The sequence below is a fragment of the Echinops telfairi genome, unplaced genomic scaffold (genome assembly GCF_000313985.2).
Source record: "Echinops telfairi isolate 266 unplaced genomic scaffold, ASM31398v2 ScPeMD7_3;HRSCAF=10, whole genome shotgun sequence".
Taxonomy (NCBI): domain Eukaryota; kingdom Metazoa; phylum Chordata; class Mammalia; order Afrosoricida; family Tenrecidae; genus Echinops; species Echinops telfairi.
The window spans coordinates 4126456-4150971 of record NW_022103899.1 but is presented as its reverse complement, the minus strand read 5'-3'; the positions used below and the strand labels follow the sequence as shown (position 1 = coordinate 4150971).

Genomic DNA, 24516 nt, shown 5'->3' with positions numbered 1-24516 from the left:
AATATATGCTAAGTATGTACTGAAGATTGCTAATTATATATATTGTATATGCTATAATGAGGTTGCCCAGAGTCAATGAATGATGAATTACTAGCTGTTTTGTAGGAGAAAAATGAAGCTTTGAACTCCTGTAAAGAGTTACTGTCTCTGAAATCCAAAGGGGTAGTTGTGGCCTTTTCTATAGGGTCATTATGAGATGGGATTAATTGCAGTGAGTTTGCTTTGATTTTTTTTTTTATATCTGCTATTTGCTTTCTAAAAGGATGATGGGACTTGATGAATTGATATCCTTCGATCCTTTGTTGAAAATGGCACTTTAATTATTAGACATACATCAAGTCGGCCTTATTTCAAATGAAAATAAGTTAAGTTAAAAATATTATATATTAAACTACAATAATTTTATAATGCATAAAAAAGTACCCATAAAAATCATTGCTGTCTAGGTGATTCCGGATCAGAGTGATCCTATACAACAGAGTAGAAGTGCCTTCCAGGTTTCCAAGACTGTAAATCTTTATGGAAGCAGTGTCTCATCTTTCTCCCACGGAGTGGCTGATGGATTCAAACTGGCAACCTTTGGGTTAGCAGCCAAGGCCTTTATAGAAAGGCATACTATAGACTCTATACAAAGTCACACATTTGACTAACTGGTATTAGATACATAACTGCTCTGACTTATGAGTAAATATTTTTAATCGTTTTATTAGGGGCTCATACAACTCTTATCCCAATCCATACATACATCAATTGTGTAAAGCATATTTGTACATTCATTGCCCTCATCATTCTCAAAACATTTGCTCTCCACTTAAGTTCCTGGCATCAGCTCCTCATTTTTTCCCCTCCCTCCCCAATCCCCTCTCCCTTATGAACCCTGGATAATTTATAAATTGTTAACTTGTCATTTCTTGCCCTGCCAATATCTCCCTTCACCCATTTTTCTGTTGCCCGTCCCCCAGGGAGGAGGTCACAGGTAGATCCTTGTAATCGGTTCCCCCTTTCCAACCCACCCTCCCTCTACCCTCCGAGTATCACCACTCACACCACTGGTCCTGAAGGGATCATCTGCCCTGGATTCCCTGTGTTTCCAGTTCCTATCTGTACCAGTTACATCCTCCGGTCTAGCCAGACTTGCAAGGTAGAATTGGGATGATGATAGTGGATGGGGGATTTAGGAACTAGAGGAAAGTTGTATTTTTCATCGTTGCCACATCACACCCTGACTGGCTCATCTCCTCCCCGATACCCTTCTGTAAGGGGATCTCCAGTGGCCTACAAATGGGCTTTGGGTCTCCACTCTGCACTCCCCCCTTATTCACTATGGTAAGATTTTTTGCCTGAAAGTACAACTAAGCTTCTAGAAGAAAAAAGAAGCCAACCCTAGAAAGTGCTACTTTTTCACCATTGACGGACTCTGAGCAACCTCATCATAGCTTCTCGCCCAGTTTTCTGAAAGAACGCTCTCCAGTCTGCCAAGTTCCAGGGCTTAAAAAAAAAAAGTTTTTAAAAGTACTTATGAGTATACCTGTACTATAAACCACTAAATCCAATTCTGTTAACCTTCTCCTTTGAGACTATCAAACCTCTTTGATTTTGATGGTCAGTATTACCTAAATTCTTCGACTGCTATCGCTGGGTCTTCGTCAAAAGATTCTCCCTCTTAATAGGCCTTAAATGTTCGACTTGCCTGCAGCAGCACTTTAATTCTGACTCAATACACATGAGTGTTTATAGCTTCAGCTATACAAGGGGGCTTCAAAAAGTTCACAGAGAAATAGAATTTAAAGAGGATGGAATTTTTTCACACACTCTTTGAGTGAGTATCCACACACAGCCTTCTCTTTAGTCCAGGCCTCTCTCCAGAGCACAAGGTCTCTATGTCAAACTACCTACACACCGTGTCCAAGTCAACACTCTGGAAATTAGTCTTGACTGTTTTCTTGCTTATCTCAAATATGCTGTTGATCACCTCCACCCCCACCTGTGCCTGATGATTTCCTTTCCCTGGTGCTTTTGAACCCACCTGTCCTTCAAACTCCATGACATATATCTCTGAATAATCATAACCTCCCTCCAACAAGCTTTGCCTTCACTTCCATCCATATTCCGTACTATGTCAGATGAATCTTTCGGATGTGCAGAAATTGTTACTGTATGTTGTTGAGTTGATTTCTGCTCATGGTGACCCTACGGAGCAGACTAGAACTTATAGGGCTTCCTAAGCTCTAATCTTTTAGGAGCAGCTCACCAAGTGTTTTCCCCATGGGGTGGCTGGTGGATTTGAAACCCCAACCTTTCAGTTAGCAGCCCAGAGCTTTAACCATTGTCACCAGTGCTCCTTTAGAGGCAGCAATGCACAGTAAATTTCCTGGCATTATTGCGCACCAGTTAAAATTCTGTATTGTGTGTGATAGTTAGGTTTATTGTGCCAACTTGGCCAATAGGAACATGTGGGATAATCAGGTTGTAGATTGGAGGGCAAAGAGATAAATGACTCAGCAAGGCCCGCCTCTCTTGCTCTCGCTCTCTGGCGATCAGAGCAGTGTGCTGCTGTTTTAGCTAGTTCTCTGCCTCAACCTGTGAGCTACACTACCTGTGGACCAAGCCAACCCATGGATCATGTCTAGAGCTTGAGAATCCTTCCAGACCTGCTCACCACGCTGCTGGTGCGTATATTGCTTGCGCTTGAAGCTGGTAGATCCCGTCGCCTTGCCTTGCTTGCGGTCCACATCCCTTTCTGGCCTGCTTTGCTAAGCTCCCAAGCTACTGACGGTTGCTGACCCACCCTGCTGTTTGTTGACTGTGGGCAGACTCTGCTTACCTTGCCCAAGGGAGGACTCTGTGGCCTGTTTCCGTGACCTTGGACTTGGACTTTGGACCATGTGAATTGAAGGACTTCCAGTGTACTGTTTCACAAAAGTGAGTTGAACTGAGCCCTCTGTACTGCTGTGTGGACTAATTAGCTGTTACATTCCTTGTAGATATATGCAATCCCAAGTGTCCTGCTTTTGTTTTTCTGGAGAACCTAGCCTAACATGTCTCCCAATCACTGATAAGATAAATCCAAACTCTTTTGTGTGGTCTCTAGTAAGCTGGTTGAGGAGCCCTGGTGGCATGGTGGGTTTCTCCGTGGGCTGCAAACCACAGGTCAGCAGTTCGAGTCCATCAGCCGCTCTGAGGGAGAAAGATGACTTTCTACTCTTGTAAGCAGTTTATCTTGGAAACCCATAGGGGTGCTTCTATCCTGTCCTATAGGGTCACTATGGCTGTGGACGTGGTGCTGTGGTTGTTTCAATTATAGTATGCTGGTTACGGTGTGGTTAACTAGCGGCTCCCAGAGTAACTTCCTTGTCCATGCTTTGCTCCATCTCTCCAGTGGTCTCCTCACGGTTGTGATTTGCTTGGAGGGAGCGAGCTGCAAATCATATTCCCCAAAGGGACTCCTGCCCCACAGGTGACGGGAGTAGCTGGCCAGTGATGCTGTGGTGGCCTATGAACAGACACCCATATGTGAACTTAGGATAAGGTGCTGCTGTAACTGGAAGCATGGAATTCTCTGGTGGATAGAATATAGCTTTCTTCACAGTTCTAAATTACTCGCCTGTTACTTGAGGATTAAAAGTTAGCTTTTTGGTTAAAACCAAAACCAAAAACCAACAACATCTAAAAACTAAACCCAACCAAGACCCCCACACAATCTTATTCAGATACTAACTCTAAACGCAGATAGGTACGTTTTGATAAGAGAGGGTACTGTTTAATCCAAAAGATGCACAAGGGATCTGAGGCTGCCTTTGCCTTCCTTCCTTCGCTTTTGTGTGGCAGCGTCGGCTCTTGTCCCGGCAGGGCTGTTGCTGCCTGTCCAGGGCCAAGTCCAGGCCTGAGTCCTCCCTGAGGTCTGATCTGGGGCTGTGCCGTCAGCAGAGGGGCCTCCCATCCCTGTGCGCACCCGGAGCCCTGGAAAGCCGCATCCCTCATCTCTGCCCTGAATGGATTCGTGTGTGGTTCCTGTAACTGCTTCCTGAGTACACGCTGCTCATCTCCCTAACCAGAGCCTGAGCCCCCGTCCCCACGGCCAGGGCCGCTCCGATCACCTTGCACAGTCTCTAGGACAGTCCGCTGAGTGAGAGAAAACACAGACACCAAGGACTAGCTGCTTTCTATCTTTTGTTCTTCGTCTCGAATCTCACGAATCTCACCTGACGCTCAGATTTGAATCTCGACAGACCATCCGCAGTCTTACAAACAGCACATAACGTCAGAAACCCAGCCTCTCCTTTTTCTCACTGCAAGCCTGCCCAGTACCGCTAAGCTGCCAGCATCCAAGCGTCCTCTGCAGACAGCACCGCAGCCCCGAGGGGAAGGAGAGAGAAACTGCCTCGGTTTCCAAAGAGGCGCTCGCATGCTCAGGTGACCCTTATTTTAGTCTTTGGGTTGCGCGGTCAATTCACATTCAACAGGTAAGTGTCCTGAGATTAGTACCGTGGAGACCATGGATGCATTCTTAACGAACAAAGCCAGCTGCAAACCAGCAAAAGAGCTGCCGCTTCGAACGCTCATGCTGGCAAAGCCCCTAGCTGTGCGTGGGAAGCAGCCGATGCCCCTCAACTGACGGCCTCCCAGCGGGGGACACGGAAAGCGTGACCTAGGTCACGGGACTCAGGAACGTCACGGCTGACAGTTCAGGTACATCCGACGTGACGATCCCGCTGAGGCCTTATTTGCTGGGCGGAGGCACAGCACAAGCAGGACGCGATCCACAGGGCGAACCACTTACCCAGCAGCTGTTCGCGCCGTCGCTCTGGTCCACGGCACCAGGGAGTGAACGATAGTGTTCATAAACACCGGTTCCCACACACACGTCACAGAACAGCATTGAAACCCCAGAGAAGCGGAACTAAGTGCATTGATTGACTAAGCGATGAAGAGATTTACTTCAGGGGAAGGGGCAACCTCTAAGGCGTGGCTCTGACAAATTCTCTTCAGACATTTCACTTTTGATATATATGTATATATAGAGAGAGGGAGGGAGGGCTTTGATTGCTAAATTAAAATCAATTGTATGATAGAGGCTGACATGTGAAAATGGAGCTCCAGGGAGCGAAACTTAGAAAGGAAGCAAATCCTAAAAGCGCAAACCAGATGAGGAAGAAGGGGGTGATAATAATCTAGCTTCCAACAGATCAATGTCCTCTTATTACACGTGCTACTGTGTGCTCCATGGGAATGTCTAATACACTCTGTCCAATTCAACATTGGACAGAACATGCAGATATATTCTGGAGCAAATTTTACATATATGAATCATTACACATGTATGATTCTTTTTTTAAAGACAGGGATGACCTTCTAAATGAAGTATTCAGTCAAAAATAGCAATTTTTGCTCTTTGATTTTTAAAAATGCAATAACACTGAATCAAGTGAACATGCCCCACGCATGACTGACCACCCCTACTCCCACTCCACCTTTGGCCCCCCAGGGTTAGGGCGTGTCCCATGCGTGAAAACAAGCCGCCTGGTTTACCTGAGACAGTGACTGCCGGAGCCGCGCCAGCTGCGCGCTCCCTGTATTGTGCTCCTGCTCAGCAACCACCTGCTTGAGCTTCTCCTTCTCGATCGCTATGCTGTTGAAGGCCGATTTCAGCAGCGAATGCACTGGGCGGGCAGGCAGAGAGGGTGGAGAGAAAAGAGACACTGACCAATTGCGTCCAGAGAGAATACACAAAACTAGACCCTTCTCAGGACTTTAGCTCCCACACAGACATTTCTGGAATGGCTGCATTACCGTCTAACATTTCGCCTCAAAACAAACCATCAGAATCCACTCAAAAGGAGTCTGTTGTGTAAAAGGGTTCTGACGCCGCAGCCAAGGCGGCACCGTGGAGCCCAACGGGGTCCTGGTTCTTTGTGTGAGAGCACGGGGTCTTGACTTCCACAGAGCAGCTGATTGGTCCAACTGCCCATCATTCTGTTAGCAAGCAAACCCTGGAGCACAGTACCGCTGGGCTCCTTAAGAAATACAGAATGGGAAGTCATCAGGGTGGATGTTTAGCATTTCATACCAGACAGGGCAGCAAGATTTTAAGGTAGCACAGGAAATACCAAGTCCAGTTTTTAAAATTTTTTTATTCTGGTTGCACTTAAAAAAAAATCATTTTATTGGGGGCTCATACAACTCTTATCACAATCCATACCTACATCAATTGTATAAAGCACATTTGTTACCCTCCTCATTCTCAAAACATTTGCTTTCCATAATGCTTCTTTTTAAAAAAATCTATTCTGCTACTCTATGGCTTATTTTTTTTTTTTAGCACATTTGTATATTCATTGTCCTCATCATTCTCAAAACATTTACTCTCCACTTAAGCTCCTGGCATCAGCTCATTTTTTCCCTCCCTCCCTGCTCCCCACTCCCTCATGAACCCTTGGTAATTTATAAATTATTATTTTGTCATATCTTGCCCTTTCTGATGTCTCCCTTCACCTACTTTTCTGTTGTCCGTCCCCCAGGTAAGAGGTTATATGTAGATCCTTGTAATCAGTTCCTTCTTTCCAACCTACCCTTCCTCTACCCTCCCAGTATCCCCACTCACACCACTGGTCCTGAAGGGATCATCGGCCCTGGATTCCCTGTTTCCAGTTCTTATCTGTACCAGTGTACATCATCTGGTCTAGCCATATTTGTAAGGTAGAATTGGGATCATGATAGGCGAGGGGAGGAAGCATTTAGGAACTAGAGGAAAGTTATATTTAATTGTTGCTGCATCGCACCGACTGGTTCATCTACTCCCCAACGCCCTTCTGTAAGGGGATGTCCAGTGGCCTACAAATGGGCTTTGGGTCTCCACTCTGCACTCCCCCACCCCCCATTCACAATACAATTTTTTGTTCTGATGATGCCTGATACCTGATCTCTTCAACACCTCATGATCGCACAAGCTGGTGTGCTTCTTCCATGTGGGCTTTATTGCTTCTGAGCTAGATGGCTGCTTGTTTACCTCTAAGCCTTTAAGACTCCAGATGCTGTATCTTTTGATAGCCGGGCACCATTACCTTTCTTCGCCACATTTGCTTATGTACCCATTTGCCTTCAGCGATTGTATCAGGGAGATGAGCACACAATGATATGATTTTTTGTTCTTTGATGCCTGATAACTGATCCCTTTGGCACCTCGTGATCATGACGCAGGCTGGTGTGCTTCTTCCATGTGGACTTTGTTGCTTCTGAGCTAGATGGCCGCTTGTTCACCTTCAAGCTTTTAAGACCCCAGACGCTATATCTTTTGATATCTGGGCACCATCAACTTTCTTCACCACATTTGCTTATTTACCTGCTTTGTCTTCACCGACTGTGTTGGGAAGGTGAGCATCATAGAATGCCAGTTTAATAGAACAAAGTATTCTTGCATTGAGGGAGTACTTGAGTGGAGGCCCAATGTCCATCTGCTACCTTAATACTAAACCTATAAATATATGCACATAGATCTAGGAAAGAGCTAGGAGGCAAAGGGCATTTATAGAGGTCTAAATAAAGGCATGTACATATGTAAATATATTTATATAAGAGTATGGGGAAATAGACCAAGACCAGTTTTAATACTTAGGAAATGGCTTACATAGCCTAGAAGCAGAAGGAGAACATGTTTTACTTTGTCCTATTAGTTAATGGTATTCATGAGAAGATTCATACAAATTATCTCTCTCCCTTTGTCCCTGCCTAACTACCTATCTGTGTGTGTGTGTGCATGTAAAAACTAAACAGTAGGCAACAAGCAGTAAGTAAAACGGTGAGAAACCGGCCGACAAGCCATCAACACTCAGCCTGCCGGGTCTGAGGAGCAGTATAGGACTTTCAGGTTTCATTCTTCTAGTAGACGAGCTACTCATAAACAGTAACTTCTGATAAAGCTCCTTGGTAAAAGCTTTTACAATAAAAGGCTGCCAGGAGGGGTTCTTTTCATAAAAACAATTTAAAACGACCCAAAAAACGATTTCCCCAAGGCAAAAGCTCCCCACCAAAAAAGGAAGCATTGTTCTGAGTTCTGCGGACATGAAGCAAGCAGCTGAGGTAGCAGTGCTGCCTCTTTGTTTGTTATTTTGGGGGAGGAAATGACTTGGCCGTGGGAACCCGTGAATGACTCACCCTAAGAACTATGTGGATGTCTGAAGTGTTTTGATGTAAAAGCAACAATAAAAACAACTGCCACGCCCCTCCGTCCCTCCACACCCAAACTCAGCAACCCACACGGGCACACCTGAGCCAGCCTGGAGCTGTGAAATAAAAGGAAACTGGACTCTCCCACCACTTTCTTCACAATATCACAATCTGTAGAAAATGCTGTGTCCAAAGTCGGCATTTCCTTCGTCGAGACGGGTTGCTTTTAACCCAAGCAGACATTTTTCACACAGAACACTGTGGCTTGAATTAGAGGGCATGGGGGCGGGGACGAGTTCACAGTCTCTTGGTGCCTGCGTTCACTTCTAGTTCTAATCAACTTAAAGGCAATGGCTCAATCACTGAAATGCATTCAACCCACCAACATGTCTTTTGCCCAGATAAAACGTCATTAATTCTCTCTGAAGACTTCACTTCTAACTGACATTGAAAAGACCTGGTTTCCCCCAGCCTAGAGAACCAGTGCACCTGTTGAAAAGAAAATACGCAGTTTCAACAAAGGCGTTAAATCTGTTGAAATGTGGACCTCCTGGAAGTGTGAGGATTGCAGCCTCACTACACAAGGCTTTCCTGCACGGCCTTCAGCTGACGTCATCTACCCTTAGCCCAGTGGTTCTCAACCTTTCTCATGCCGTGACCCTTTCATACAGCTTCTCATGTGTTGGTGACCCCCACTCATAAAATTACTTTCGTTGCTACTTCATAACTGTAATTATTTCGTTGCTGCTTCATAACTGTAATTTTGCTACTGTTATGAATTGCAATGTAAATATCTGATGTATTTTCCTTGTTACAAACTGAACATAATTAAACATAAAGCATAGTGATTAATCACAAAACAATATGTAATTATATATTGTGAGATGTTTAAGTGTTTTCCGATAGTCTTAGGTGACCCCTGTGAAAGGTTGTTCAACTTCCAAAGGGGTCATGACCCACAGCTTGAGAACTGCTGCCTTAGCATCTGGTCTCATTCTCCCTGGTGCCCTCTGCTGGAAGTAAGCGTAACTGGACTAGCTGGCCATGAAACTTTTTAAACAGGGGGCCAGTTCACTGTCCCTCAGACCCGTTGGAGGGCCGGACTATAGTTAAAAAACAAAACAAAACTATGAACAAATTCCTATGCACACTGCACATATCTTATTTTGAAGTTAAAAAACCAAAATGGGGCAAGCACACCCGGCGGGGCCGGGTAAATGTCCTCGGCGGGCCGCATGTGGCCTGTGGGCCGTAGTTTGTGGACCCCTGGAAGGAAAGGCAATGAAGTGTGAGAGATGGCCTTACACACCCCAATCGGGAAATCTGTCGGGGGGGAAAGCGAGTTAAGGTGATCTTTTTTCTTGAGTAAAAATGATTTACTTTAATTTTTTAGGGCTATTGAATTAAAAAGAAAATCCTGATAGCACATTTTTGCTGATGGTTTGAGAGTATTGATTTCTGTTGGTTCAACATTCCCAGAAACGTTTCAGCTATGCCCTCTCTTTTTCTGAGCCACTAGACACTAGGTTATTAGGGGACACTTGAGATGTTCCATTAATACGCAGTTGCACGAACACTTGGTAGCCTATTACCAGCAAATCCTGGGTGGGGGGTGGGGGGGAGAGGGATATGATTCAGTCATAATCAGATATTAGTGACTGAAAACAACACAGTGCATTGCTCTTTCCAGAATATGATACATTTTAAAAGGTTATACTCATACCCAGGATGTTTACCACCTTACTTTTAGTATAAAACGACAAACCCCTCAGTCATTAAAGTTAACTGCTATAGCAAAGAGTGGGGAGGGTGGCTTGGGAGCCACGCTCCTCTTAAAAGCAGAAAGGACTGCTCGGTCCACCTAACTGCTATGATCCACCTTCTAAGTAGCATTCCCTGCTCTCTGAGGAGGAGCCTTGGTGGCGTAGTCTGTTACTCACTGTTCTGCTAACCACAAGGCCAACAGTTTGAAACCACCAGCCGCTCTTTTAGAGAGAAAAGGGAGAGAGAGGAGGCTTTCTATTCTGTAAAGGGATACCCGCATGGACAGTTCTACTGTCCTTCCTCTAAGGTCACTATGCATCAGAACCGACCCAATGACAGCAAGCTGTGTTGGGTACCCTCCAAGGGAATGAAAAGTCTCTTTGAAAACTTAACACGAAGATCAGTCAGGCTCCTTCCCCATCCCCGCTCTAAATCTGAGCTGACCTGTGCACTTTGACCTGTAGACAGGGAGGCTCTGGCAGTCCTAGAGGTAGCTTCGACACCCAGCTGCTGCTGCTGCTTCTGGTCTCTTGGAGTCCTGAGACGGTGAGGGTGTCCTTCAGACAGCACAGAGAAGATGTCGTCTTCAGAACTCCTGTCAAGGGGCTGGCACACGCGTGAAGCCGCCTGGGCCCTTGCAGACCAGACCAACTTCACACCAGCCAGTGAGCCCAGTCAATGCCACATGGACAGAACTGTCTAGCTGAGCCCTGCCTGAACTCCAGACCCATGACTAAAATATAGCAAAATGAGTGCTATTGAAAAAGACAATCAACCAGAATCTAGTTCTTTCTTTTTAAAATTTTCTTGCTTAGGATAATCCATGTTAAGTAGTCCAAAACTTGAAACTCACTGCCATCAAGTTGATTCTGTCTCAGAGCAACCCCCTATAGGGCAATCAGAAACGCTGTGGATTTCCAAGACTAAACATTTAAGAGAGTAGAAAGCCTCATCTTTCTCCTGCGGTACGGCAGGTGTTTTTGAACTGCTGACCTTGTGGTTCACAGCCCAACACATAACCCACTGCAACACCAGGGCTCCCCAAGTAAAATGTGCTGGAATTCAAATATACTTACATGGTAAGTCTATGGAGACAGTAACTTGATTAATGCTTTCTTGGGGGTATGGCAGGGGAGACTGGGGCAAATGGGAAGACGATGATATTGAGTAAAAGAAAGAAGAAAATATTCTAAAATTGATTGTGGTGATGATTGTACTATTCTTCTTAATATGCTTGAACTATTGATCTGTATGATGTGTGAATTAAATGCCAATAAAACATAAAGAAGAAAAAACACCACACAAACCAAGGTGCTGAATAGTAGTATCAGTTTGACTCCTTAGGACTGGGGTGAGGAATATTCAGCTCATAGGCCATATAAAACTGGAGAAATTGTCAATACCAGCTCACATCACACACCTCACCAAAGAGAAGCAGTTCCAGCCCTCACACTAGGGGTGAATTAATGAACGGTTTGACCACTATGGCCCGTGAATGATGTAAATATCCAAATGGCCCTTGGCAGACAAAGGTTCCCCACCCCTGCCCAAGGACCAACCCTTCCTTCCCCAACCCAATGACACGCTCTTTAATGAGTCAAAACTGCACATCTCTGTGTGCTTCCTGGCCTGGCTGAGTATGCTGATGCAGAAACAATTCCAACCACATAGGAAACGCTTTCTTTTTCCAGCAGCCGGGACTCCTGGTGGTGCTGCGGTCCAGGCGTTTGAAAGCAAATGAAAAGTCTGGGGATTTGTATCCATCAGCCACTGCCCGGCAGAAGGATGTTGCAGATGTTGCCGTCGGCATCCAGAAAGACCAACCGCTGGGAAAACCTAGGGCAATTCTGTGCTGTCTGACAGGATCACTGTCAGTCAGACTAGACTGACAGCGGTGGGTTGGGCATGACCACCTTCACAAAGAACACTTTTTTTCCCTTCATTTTATTGGGGGCTCATACAGCTCTTATCACAATCCATACCTCCATCCATTGTGTCAAGCACATTTGTACATTTGTTGCCATCCTCATTCTCAAAACATTTTCTAATTGAGCCCTTGGTATCAGCTCATTTTTTTCCCTGCTCCCCCGACTCCTTCCCTTATAAACCCTTGATAATTTATAGATTTTTTTTTCATGTCTTATACTGACTGCTGTCTCCCTTCACCCACCTTTCTGTTGTCCGTCCCCCTGGGAGGAGGTTATATTTAAATAATTGTGATCAGTTCCCCCTTTTCTGCCCTTCCTCCTTCCCTTTCCCCTCCTGGTATCATTACTCTCTTTATTGGTTCTGAGGGGTTTATAGATCCTGGATTCCCTGTGTACCCAGCTCTTATCTGTGCCAGTGTACATGCTCCAGTCTAGCCAGATTTGTAAGGTAGAACTGGGGTCATGATAGTGGGGGGGGGGGGAAGCACTAAAGAACTAGAGGAATGTTGTATGTTTCATTGGTGCTATACTTCACCCTGACTGGCTCATCTCTTCCTTGTGACCCTTCTGTCAGGGGATGTCCAATTGTCTACAGATGGGCTTTGAGTCTCCACTCTGCACTCCCTCTCATTCACATTGATATGATATTTTGTTCTGGGTCCTTGATACCTGATATCTAACTAAATAAACGACAACCTCACTGCCAAGAAGAGCGCTTCTCTCCGGGGTATATTGTATTTGCCATTACCTTTCTGTGCAATGAGACAAAACTCTTCTTGGAGCTTTGTATAATCCGATGAACTTTCCAGAGGGTCAGTGAGATGGCTGGGGGGAGTCCGAAATTCAATATCTGCACAGAGGTTGGGGTTGGAGGAATGCAAGCGGACCGGTGACATTGTAGCACTGAAAGGTACCTGGAAGGGGGAGACAGGAATTATTAAGGAGAAACAGCATACTGCTCCACCTTCTCTGACAAGGAAAGCTCTCTCCCATTCAAGATCATAGATTGCTCTTGGGATGACAGGCCCAGAGACACTCTGTGCACATTCATTTTGCAGGTAGACGGGGTGGGGAGAAGGTATCCCATCCACCATAGTTGATTTAGCACTATGCACTGCTTTCCCAGTGTCTCTGTTACAGAAAGTTCACAGAATGCAGGCTGAGAGGGTGGCATGCCAGAAGAGCTTCTGTTTCGAACTCAGAGTTGCATGGAGACACTGTCAGAAGACAGCAGTCTGAGTTGTGATGGAAGCTGACCTTTCCTGACGGAGTCAGCTACTTGTGTCAGAGAACTATGTGGGCTTCTGTCTTTCTGAGCCCCAAACTGACCTTAAGTCAGACGGGCCAATAACACACACAGGAGAACTGTACAGAGAAAGATTCACTCCCCACCCTGAAGCTACCGCCTAACACACAAATCAAGTTCAAAAGTTGATAAAATCAAGGCTTAAAGAGACCCACTCCCATTCTGACAGCATTTCAGAATACATACTAGTAAATGCAATAGACAAAGTATCGCTTGCCCTTATCTAGGACATAATTCGTTTACATATAGTGCTGGTGAGGTGCCCAACACTGAAAAGTATGAGGTTAAAAAATAAACTCATATTCCTATAGAGTTCCCCGAAAGGTTATAGGTGCGTTCCCGCCCAGGCTGACCCTAGAGCAGGCTGTGATGCCCAAGCAATGGGCTCTGCCCTCTCTTCTAGAGGGTTCTTTCCGACCATTACCAATGCTGTTAGCCAAATGTCCTTGAAGACAGAACTACCAATTCCGCATGTCAATCAGGTTACCTGGTCTAAAAAAACCAAACTCATGGCCTTAGTTCATTCCGACTTCTACCGACCCTATCGGGCAGGGGAGAAGTGCCCTGGTGCACTTCTGAGACTATAAGCCTACACAGGAGTAGAAAGCTTCACCTTTCTTCTTCAGAGTGGCTAGCGGTTTCGAACTGCTGACCTTGTGGTTAGCAGCCCAGTGAATAAGCCAGAGTTCCTCGGGTCACAGGTAGCCTCTAATTTCTGTGGCACAGCTGTTCACATGATTATCTTCACAAATCAGACTCTTAGGCTCCTCCACACACAGTATCTTGAATCACTGAAAGGAAAAGTCCCATCCTCTACCTAACAGGAACTGTGGTGCAGGAGGAAGAAGCCAGTCCTTTGTGTGACATCTAGGGATACGGCAATGTCAGAACCATTTGTATTTGTTGGTTTCTGCTTTGAACTTCCCGGCGGATTTGGTGAATGTGGGAGAGGGGGAGAGGGAGCAAGGACAGGAGTCAGAGAACGAGCACTTGGGACACAGAAAACATGGCTTATGAAGTGGCCAATTCACCTGAGGATGATGAGGAGAGATAAAGGAATCAGAGAGAAGAACCACATGGCCGTCTGAGCTGGTTTGGGAATACGGGCCCCAGTGGTTGAAACTGCACCAGTGTAGCTCGGTCCTGGCAGGGAGTTAGTTATTGGGAAAGGGGTGTGCAGAAGGCTTTCTCCCCCTTGATACCAACATGTAAGGTAAGAAAGTTAGTAAAAAAGAGAATGGATTTCTTTCCCTGCACACTTTTGAAGCCCCATCATATTCAAAGTGTTTCGCATCTCGAGTTATCAGAGCAAGTCTCTCTGGTCCTCCACGGGTACCCTGCTGCTCTGGGCTGGGAGAGGGAGCAGCTGGTTTAGCTCAGAGGAGAGCTACAGAAGTGGCAGGGGAGCCACTTGAGAAACAGAGCTCTTTAGTTCAGTAAGTTGCTGGAAATCTGTCCAGGCAACAAGGATCACAGCGACTGAGGTTCTTTGGGATACAATGCAAGAATGGTGGGATTTAGATGGAAACAAACTTAAAGGATAAAACACAAAAACCCACTGCATCGAGTTGATTCCGACTCATTGCCACCCTACAGGGCAGGGTGGTACTGCCCCTGTGAGTTTCCGAGGCTGTTCACCGGAGCAGGAAGGCTCGTCTTCCTCCCATTCGAAGGATAAGGGAAATTTCTGACTTCAACGTTGGTGACGCTAAATCTAGAACGAAGAGTCTGCTCAGAGCCCCCATAGGAGGATCCATGGGGGAGGCTGTTGAAGATATGGAAGTTGTAGGGAGGGGAGACCAGGACCCTAGGAATTGGGTAAAATGATGTCACGTGTTACGGATCACAGTCTGAGGATTTTATCTGCACACAAGTACCTGCAGCACCTCAAGGACTGTCACAGAGAGCCCTGGTAGCCTAATGGGGTTCGTGTTGGGCTGTTCAAGGCAGGGTCAGTGGTTTGAAACCATCAGCCGCTCCAAAAGGGAAAGTTGAGACCACCGGCTGGCAGGGGCTCAAAGGCAGGGAGTTTGTGCAGTGGTGGCCTGGAGGGCTGTGGGATATCCCTGTAGTTAGTTATCACAACAATAACACTTTCTTGTGTGTGTAATCTCAGCCTACAAACTACCAACACACCTCCAGGGCTAATACTCCTGGTAAGTGCGTGGTCAGGACAGGGTCAGAAGTAGCCGATTACAGCTACGCTTCGTGGCAGGCAGGCCCTGCACTGCAATTTTGTCACATTGCCTGGTGAGGCGACATTGTGGTAATTTGTACCAGTGAAGCTGCATCAATAACTTTCTTTTGGAGAAGGAAGTAGTATTTAAGGGGAAAGGAGGAGAAAAATCTGCACAGGGCTTCCAGAAAAGGCTTCTGCTCAGTTATTGTAACAAATCATGTGGTAACTCAGCGTAGAAAGATTCTGCAAAGCAATTTTGTTGTTAACAACAACATCAACTCATGGTGACCCTGGAAGTCAGAGTAGAACTGCCGCTGTGGGTTTCCTAAGCAGTAAGTCTTTCCGGGAGCAGACAGTCTCATCTGTCTCCTGTAGGGCAGGTGGGTTTGAACCTCCGACCTTGGGTTGAACAGTCCAACTCTATTGTGTTAGTATTCATACATCTAAGAAATGTTACATTAAGCAACTTAAACATTACTAAGGATCTCTGTGGTCTGGTGTGGGAGGACGTGCATGGTGTGCGTACTTGTGAGAGAGAGGCAGTAAGTACGAGGTACTACACACATGGGGTCAAACCAACCCTCCTGGGGCCACGGGACTTAGGAGAAGTGCCTCCTTCCTTGAGTAGGTGGGAAGGGGTCTCGAGGCCAGGGACAGAGGGTGGGGCGGGTGGCCTGTATGCAGGGAAGACCCAGAGGCCAGGAAGGACCCCGAGTAGTTCCTCAGTGATGATTCCTATTAACTGTTGGAATTAGATGCTGAGAAGAAAATCATGTTATACATTTATATTTTGAACACAATAGAGGTTTAAATTGGCAATTAAAACTGTAAAAATGGTTTTCCAGTTTCCCCGTGGGGAAGGGGCCTGGGATGGCTCCATGCAAACTGCCATCAGTCAGTTCCCTAGGAAATTGAAAACCAATTGTTATACACTTCTGGATGGAAATGTTGCTAGTGATACATTTTTGGCTCAAAGAAGTGTGAGGACTGGGTCAACTTAATTGAAGAATTCATGCAATGAAATGGAGAAGATACTTTGGGATGTATTCATCTCGCTGTAGTTGAAGCTCTCTCCAGCCCTGGGCCTCTATTTACTCCACTTTCACATGCCTCACTTGGGGTGTGATGGGATGACAATTGTAAGTGGTGTCTCGGTGCTGTCAGGGGTGGAACGGGCCGTAGTCCTCAATGCCAATTCCTGTGCTCGGTTTGGGACTTGATAACCTGCTCAGGAGAGCAATCTTAGGTGTCCTGAAAGTTCTACGATAGGGAGGAAGTGTGATCCTGGAACATTCTGGTACCAATCAGGGCGGTTCGGAATGGGGATACCAGGAGCTGCTCGTAACAGCTGGTTACGAAAAAGTCTGAAGGAAAACAGAGCTAGCCAGGAAACGAATGGTGCAGCAATGAAGCGGTGGGGGTGAACGTGAAAGAAAAAGAGGTACACGCAGTATGTCTCAGACAAAAACCAAGCTGAGACGACAACTCCTGCTGCTGTTAGCACGCATTATGCGATCACAGGGTTTTGCGGGGTGCAATGGCTGAGCAGGGACCCTCAGGGGTCCTCCACACAGAGGGGTCAGTGTTTCTCCGTTCCAGCATTCTTTTCTGTCGGGTCTGGCTGATGAGACAAGTGGCCCGTTTGAAGAGACAGCAGCAATTGCTTTCCGAACCGTCTCCCTGGTAAATGCTTCTTTGGGAGCAGTCTTAGCTGCCGCAGACACCTGGGTGGCCAAGAAAATATAGTGACTAGGAGCCATTTGGATGGACGCTAAGCAAAAGGTCCCCAGCAGGACATAAGCGGGTCAAAAACTGTGTCGCATATGAGGTTGGGCAGAGAAAGGACTGGGAACGAAGGGGAATGACTGCATCAAAGTCAGACTCGATGGACCGTCGGTTCTGGTGAGCAGACCAAGCTCATCGTGATGAGTCAATCCTGACACACAGCGACCCTGCAGGACAGGAGAGCTGGCCCTGCGAGTTTTGACGACTGCGATTTGTTTAGGGGAGGAGAAAGGCCTGCTTTTCTCCAAGAAGCACACTGGGGGTTTCAATCTGCACACCTCATGGGTCGAAGCCCAGTGTGTAACCACTGCCCCATCAGGGCTCTGGGGAAGGGTGATGGGAAAATGTCACGGGATTGTACGTTGAGGTGGCAAATGTTTAGTTGTATACCACAGACAGACACAGATATACCCCCGGGGGTGGGAGAGGAAGAGGAAGTAGGAAGGCTGAATCACCCGCATCAGGCTCTTGAGATGCAGATGAGGGGCCGGGAGCCAGCTCAGAGGAGCCCGCTAGATTGCTTGGTGTTCTGGTAGGCAGTTGAAGTTATCAACGCTGGCCTAGAGGGCATAACTAAATGTTATTCTTTACTATTGTGGTCACAATTGCCCTGGGAGCTAGACATTCATGCTATCTTCATATATGAGGGTTCCCCCCCCTCCTTCTATTTCCTAATTTTAAAACATAAGCCCCTTCTGTTTGACTGGGCTCCAATTGCAGGGTTATTTTATTCATTCATTACATGGGTCCACAGTGAGAAAGAGAAACCAGGTTGGCACTGTCACTGTCTTGTCATTTTTTAAATACTTCAAGAAAACATAAGTATTTTCATAAAATCACTGACATTTGGTTTCTACGGAGATGTTGCTCTCTCGCTATCTCTCTGTAACGGTCATTCGGATTTCTTGGTTTTGAAAATAAAAACGGGTGCTTTAGGAATTATTTAACTTATCGGGCACACATCTGTGGTCAGAATCTGCTATCGCTTTTTATCTGCATCCTAGACTTAATAAGAGCATCCACGTTTGAGTACATACACAAGATATCCATGAACCAGGACATAAACCTCAATAACTTTTGTATGCATATGTTCACAAAATTGTGAGTTTCATAGTCAGTTCCTTAATGAATTCCAAGATAATTCTTCATTCCATAATCAAGATATTTCATCACTGAAACAACCCTGCCAGACATGCAGATAGAAAGCAAGATTAAATTACTGAACATAAAGTACAATCATTTTGGCACCAGTATCCATTCTCACCAGGAGCCCTGGTGGCCTAGTGGTTAAGCATGGGCTGCTAACTGCAGGGCCAGCAGTTCAAAACCACTAGCTGCGCTGTGGGAGAAAGATGAAGCTTTGTGATTCTGTTAAGTTCCCGTCTCTGAAGCCCACAAGGGCAGTTCTATCCTGTTCTATAGGGTTGCTACCGTCAGAAGTGACTCCATGTCAGCGAGTTTGGTTTGGTCTCTATTTTCCATCAAGGCACACTGAAATCCTTTATGTTCTTCTTCTTTTTATTTTTCTCCCCCAACTATTCTAGTCCTGAACATATTCTAGCATTAGTAAAACAATGGCTACTGTTAATTCAGAAAATAGTATCAGCCCCAAACTAAGACCTATAGTTGCTATCAACTCAGTCTGTATTTAAAAAGAAAGCAAAGCATCTCATGATTAATAATACACTTTACATTGATCAGGAAAATAAAACCTGTGCTTATTATATCTCATAAGCATTCTGCATGGACAATTCACTCTCTAAACGTCTTCTAGTCAATTTTAAATTCCGGCTCACTAAGCTTGTGTCTCATAATATGTTCTCTAATCTCTTTATGGCCATTTTATTTCCTCTGATAAAACTCTAGGTATACACTAACCAACACAAGCCCACTGCCATCGAGTTGATTCCAACTGACAGCAAGCTTATGGGACAAAGTAGAAAGACCCATTTGCGTTTCCAAGACTACAAGTCTTCATGGGAGCAGAGAGCCTTCCCTTTCTCCTGGGGAGAAAGAGAAGAGGTGGGTTTGAACTGCTGACCTTGTGTTGAGCTGCCCAACAGGTGACCCAGTTTGTCACCAGGGTTCCAACATCCTTTGATTTTTGCTTTACTGTCCTAGTCTATGTTTTCACCTCAGTATTCTTTCTAGAAAACAACTTCCCCTTGCTCCGTGAACATTTGGGAGCCATTTCAAAACCACATCAAGAATCACCTTCTTCCCGTCCCACGCCTTTAGTCTCAGATTCTTTTCAAACAGTCACATGGCTGCCAAAACAAAGCACAGTGCACGTCTGCAGTAGCATGACTTTTCTTAGACAACCAGAAATCGGTCAAGCTTCCAAAATCACTGGAGCAGAGAAACGTAGCAATTCAATTTCAGGAGACGCCACGGCACAGGTGCTGTGCTCAGCTTCAGAGAGCTCTAACAGACATGTGTGCTACACATAGAGCAGAGGTGAACACGGGGCGGAGGTTCCCCACTGCCGGGGCGAACCTCCTGCCACGAGAGCCTCCTGCCATGCAAAGACAGGCAGAGAACATGCAAGGGCTCTGCCAACACAGACGAGTGGGCTACATTCGATGACACAAGCGGCACCCACAGAACAGGGGTGGTGGCATTTGTACACCTTTTCTCCTCCTTATAAACACCCCCTTGAGATGGAAATCCACTCACTGTTGTAGCCACCGCTGCCGCTAGCCTCTGCCGGCGCCGAGTTGTGCTGAACTGGCCCTTCGCAGGTGGCCCTTCCTGACAGCGAACCGGAGAAGAGAATGGAGGAGAAAACACGGGTGGGAAGAGGAGGATGGGAGACGGGAGGATGAAAGATCATCAGACAAGGAAGAGGGCGGCTTTTAACTGAAGTTGGCTTTTCCTAGACGTTAATATTGAAAAGAGCTTCAAGCCACTTATGCAGAGAAAATAGCTCACCATTCTCATCACAGAACTTCGACCCACCTAAGTCTATTTCCTGACTAGACCGGCCACCCCCAAAGGTGCTGGACTAGCCTGTGATTTTAAACTCAAGGTGCGTGCTGTTTTTGTTGGGGCAATCGCAAGTTAGGTGAGGCCAAAAGGCATTCAGTTAGTGGGAGAAAAGAAAAAGCAGGTTTCGGTCAAGCTCCTAAGATAACTAAGGTGGGATGGCTAACACGGATGCCCTCTGTTGGCTAGGCTGACTTTCGCAGTGGTTTCTAGGGAAAACTTCTAAGAGCAAAATTCCAGTAATGGCCCACTCCTCATGTGACCTACAGGGAAGTCTGCTAGGGTACAACATTAGGAGTGGAGTTGAAGTTGGGATTTTCAGGGTGAATGATTTTCTAGGGAGGAAGCACAGGGGAAAAATGTCAAGTCACCTACACTGTTGGGGCAATGAATGTGCACAAAAGTCAACGACGCAAAGCAGATGCATACGTTTCATTTAGTGATGTGTACTGATGCACAAAGACAGAAAAGAATGCAAGTGCATCCATTTCTTTCCCCTCCTTGTTCGTTTTATGGACTGAATGACGAGATAGGGACATTTCCTTCTAACCACTGAACTGTGCCTCCACATAACACACCTGACCCTTCAAGGTTGTGAACAATAAATTAACTTTTATTTAGTTGCAATGTATCAGTTCAGAAGAAGGAAAAAATGTATGTCCGTTTAGAATGGAAGAAAAGTATTTTAGGGTTTCTACATCTCCAACTCCTTTATACGTCACAAATTATAATCAAATTTTCTTTTCCATATTCACAAGCCTTCTGCATACTTGAGTTTAAATACACTCACACAGCGTTTTCCATAAAAGTTCCCTTTAGGCTTCATCCAGTAAAAGAAGGATAAACTTATTTTTATTCTCAGTGGAATCTGAGTATCTGTGAAGCCTTGGGCAGCTACACACAACGGCGTCAGATCTGCTCCTATGTCCAGCCTACTTTTCCAGCATTCAGGGGTTGAGTCTTTAATTCATGCTAATAATAACGCAGGACACCTCGCGGCTCTCTCTCACAGGAACCCTCTGTGAAATATCCTTCCCTGTGAGCCGCTGCCGATTGCTATGCCACAGCAATGAGACAGATTGCTATTAGAGCGAGGAATGTTCACGCTGGAAAGGCAGGAAGACTTGTTCCTTAAAGGCAATCCTTGCTGGGGCTTCTAGGACAAAGGTTGCCTTCCAAAAGTGATACATTGGGTTCCATGGGCCAACCTCCCAATGGGTTCTAGGAGTTAGGGCCGTGAAGGTGTAGACTTAACCCTTAGCGATGGCAAAATCAGCCACCAAATAGCTAATGCAACAAGATTCCACTCTCACTTTTCTGAGATGGGTTTTTCAAATTTCCTAATGATTTCAAAGTGACTGCTACTACAGAATGTTCCCAGGGCAGTTCAGGGTGACAACCAACATCGGGAATGGTCGTAGCAGCCACAAGCGCATCAACACCACCAAGACCGGAGAGTCTGGCTTCCTTCCCACGTGACTGGCGTGCCAAGAGCTGTCAATGTCTTTGCGGGCAGTGGCTGTGAAGTTGATTCCGACTCGTGGCCACCCCGTTGGCTGCAGAGAACTGTTCGGCAGGGGTTTTCAAGCCTGTCTTCCAGGGTCCCTCTGGTGGGCTCCAGCTGCCAACTTTCCCAAACCCTTAACCAGGTGTGCCACCCAGAGACCCTGAAAATTCTAATAGGAAGGATGAAAAGCGAGCTGTGGCAACGAGTACCAGAGGAGCCAGTTCAAGCACTGAGACGATTGTGGCCCCCAAACAAGTTCTTGGCACCGTGAAACTAGATTCCACAGCAAGGATCACATTGGATTGGGGAGCAGGGGTGCAAGGCCGATGTGTTAGGGTGGAGAGAGGCCATGGGTGCTTTAGCACACTACAATAAAGATAAATGTTATGTCTTTCTGTAGGCAACATACTTATGCGTAATGATTTTCAGGCTGGGTCACAGTTCACACCAGGATGGGCTAAGGTTCCCCAGTCCAATGTACATGTTGAAGAATCTTCCCGGGTAATTTCTGGGGAACCTAGAATGAGCACCCTAAGAACCCTTGAGGGGCCTGTTGGTTTCGAAGGGCAAAGAAGATCGAGGGATGGGGGCACCTCTACAGCCCTCACTCCTAGGACGTCTTTTGTTTTCCTAGCTCAAGGGAAGGTGGGGTCTCTCTGGGAGTGATGGATAGCGGATCGTCCCTCCTGAAGCCAACCACTGCCTCTCTGCTCGGGAGTTGGAACTGGATCTCCCACTTTGAAAGGGGGAAGTTTTCTCTGGGTATGGAGTTGAGGTCATTTCAATTTCCTTTAAAAATAGCTCCACTTGGATCACAAAGGCCGTCTCGTGAGTTTGCAAAAACAAGAGAGCAAAGCAACACGAAGAAAAACACCAACGCGAACCAAAGCACGCCAGCCACACTCGGGGCAGGAGGGTGAAAGGAGACGATGGTCCTGCTTTTCCCAGGGATCTCTTCTGATGACCCAAACGAAGCCTGCGCATAGGAGGGAGTTAGGATTTGCAGTCTAGTTCCTTCAGGAGAAAACCCCGGGAAACTCTGGGTGCCGTTCCTATCACGGCGGGCCTTGGAGCTGCATGGGGGTGGGGTGGGGGTCCAAGCAAACACCCAGACTCGCTGAGGACCGACCTGTCAGAAGGCAACGGCTGCGAGCGACACAGCTGTTTCACGGCAAACCGCACAGACATGAGATCGAAATAATGTCTCTCGACATTCCATGAACATGGAAAAATAGGATTAAAGGAAAGCGGAATTTTTCCACGAACTTTTTGAAGCCCTCTCATATATATTCATGCGATGTTGGGCGGCTCAATTATTTTATTTATAATATGGTTCTGTTTTCTTGGTTATGATCATCACAGACACCAGGCTTGAAAAACAAAACTACCAGACCATCACAAGCTCAAAACAAAAAAAATTGCCAAGAGCAATTTTAGGTAATTTTCTTGTGAAATAATTTGGCACATTTGTCTCTCCAGTGCTAATTTTATGAACAGGGTGGAAAACATACAAAAATATATTGAAGGAACAAACAAAAAATGTGTTCACAGAATGTTGACGTACTTCATGAAAAAAAGATCTTTAACGCTCATGAAAGCTTATTTTCAAATATATCAGATAGACAAGCAAGGCAACAAAAGAGTTTGTTATTGAGATATTCAGATTCACAGTAAAAAGAACACATTATTAACGCAGTCAGAATCAGAGAAGGATTATTCAGAAGACAGGCAAAAGCTGAAAAGCAGTTCTTTTTGCATTAGAATATAAATTGATTTATAGTATAGTATTAAAAAAACAACTCATAAGTCTAATATTTATGGTCTAGGACAACTTGCCATTATAATAACAACCCAGGATGAGAGTAGTGGGGATTATAGTTTAAAATTCTGAAAGTAATATGACTTAAGACATAAAAGGTTGAAAAAAAAAGACATAAGAGGTTTTAGGCAATCACCCTATTTCATATCATTGCTATACAATAACACAACAAGGGTCTTTAACAAGTTCAAACTATACATTTCAAATAAATAACCTATATCTAATAACTTTTAAGTAACTTTATCAGGAGGCATGAAGACTTTAGTCCAGAATTTGAAAGTGACTGCTGATGGTCAAATAGTGCCTCTGATTGGGGAGAATCGTGGAATTTGAGGGTTGAAAGGAAATTCAGAGCAACCCACAAGCAAGTGGAAACCCAGGAAACGGAACCGAAATGCCTGGCATCCAACTGTCTGGAACTCACAGTGGGAAATCTAGCTCCTGGGTTTGTGGATTGCTAATCTAAAGCAACCCCTCCCCAATGCATTCTTGGAAAACAGAAGTTGGGAAAAAGCTGACTGACTGAGTTTGCATGTCAGCACCGGCTGTAAAGCAGTGAGGCTGCTCACTGGACAGAAGTCCCCTGAGGTGATCTAGGTGAGGACGGACGGACTCATACTTTAACAGCTGATAAAAAACATACACGAAGGAAAAGAAACGTCTGTACCTGCAGTTGCATTTTTGTATCTTTGCTGACGCTTTTTGTTCTCCATCGTCTCGTGACCCGCTTGTCTTTCTTTGCAATATCTACACAGTTAGCCTACGTCACACAAATGGTTAAAAGCAACAAAGTCCGGTTAAATTCACACAGGTGATACAAGTATCGACAGCCAGCACAGCAAGTTAGTCAACATAATTGTTAGACACCAGCCAGGGAAGAATGTCTGATGCACGGTAGGCATTCAAAGCAGAGGCAAGACCTTAATAACAATAACATATATATATTTGACATATATAAAATGGAACTGGCTCTCGAGAACTTAAGCGTTTTTTTTCCCCTATGTGAAAGGATGGCAATAATTCTGACAGCATCTACACTGTACTGTTTAAATTGTCATTCCACAAATGGAAGAATGATTC

The 24516-nt window shown here is 45.6% G+C and overlaps 1 protein-coding gene across 12 annotated transcripts in view; it reads right to left on the bottom strand.

Moving 5' to 3' along the window:
- OSBPL6 (oxysterol binding protein like 6) overlaps positions 1 to 24516 on the bottom strand; it is a 185113-nt gene that overhangs the window by 35522 nt on the left and 125075 nt on the right. For 3 of the 12 annotated variants that reach the window (XM_045294636.1, XM_045294633.1, XM_045294651.1), the window contains exons 10-14: positions 24104 to 24196; positions 19802 to 19876; positions 12604 to 12769; positions 5530 to 5660; positions 4781 to 4804 (exon numbers count right to left, since the gene is read on the bottom strand). In XM_045294636.1, the coding sequence (XP_045150571.1) occupies positions 4781 to 4804; positions 5530 to 5660; positions 12604 to 12769; positions 19802 to 19876; positions 24104 to 24196 (489 nt within the window). The remainder of the gene's footprint in view (positions 1 to 4780; positions 4805 to 5529; positions 5661 to 12603; positions 12770 to 19801; positions 19877 to 24103; positions 24197 to 24516) is intronic. The other 9 variants (XM_004701457.4, XM_045294660.1, XM_004701454.4 and 6 more) reach the window with 7 other exon arrangements.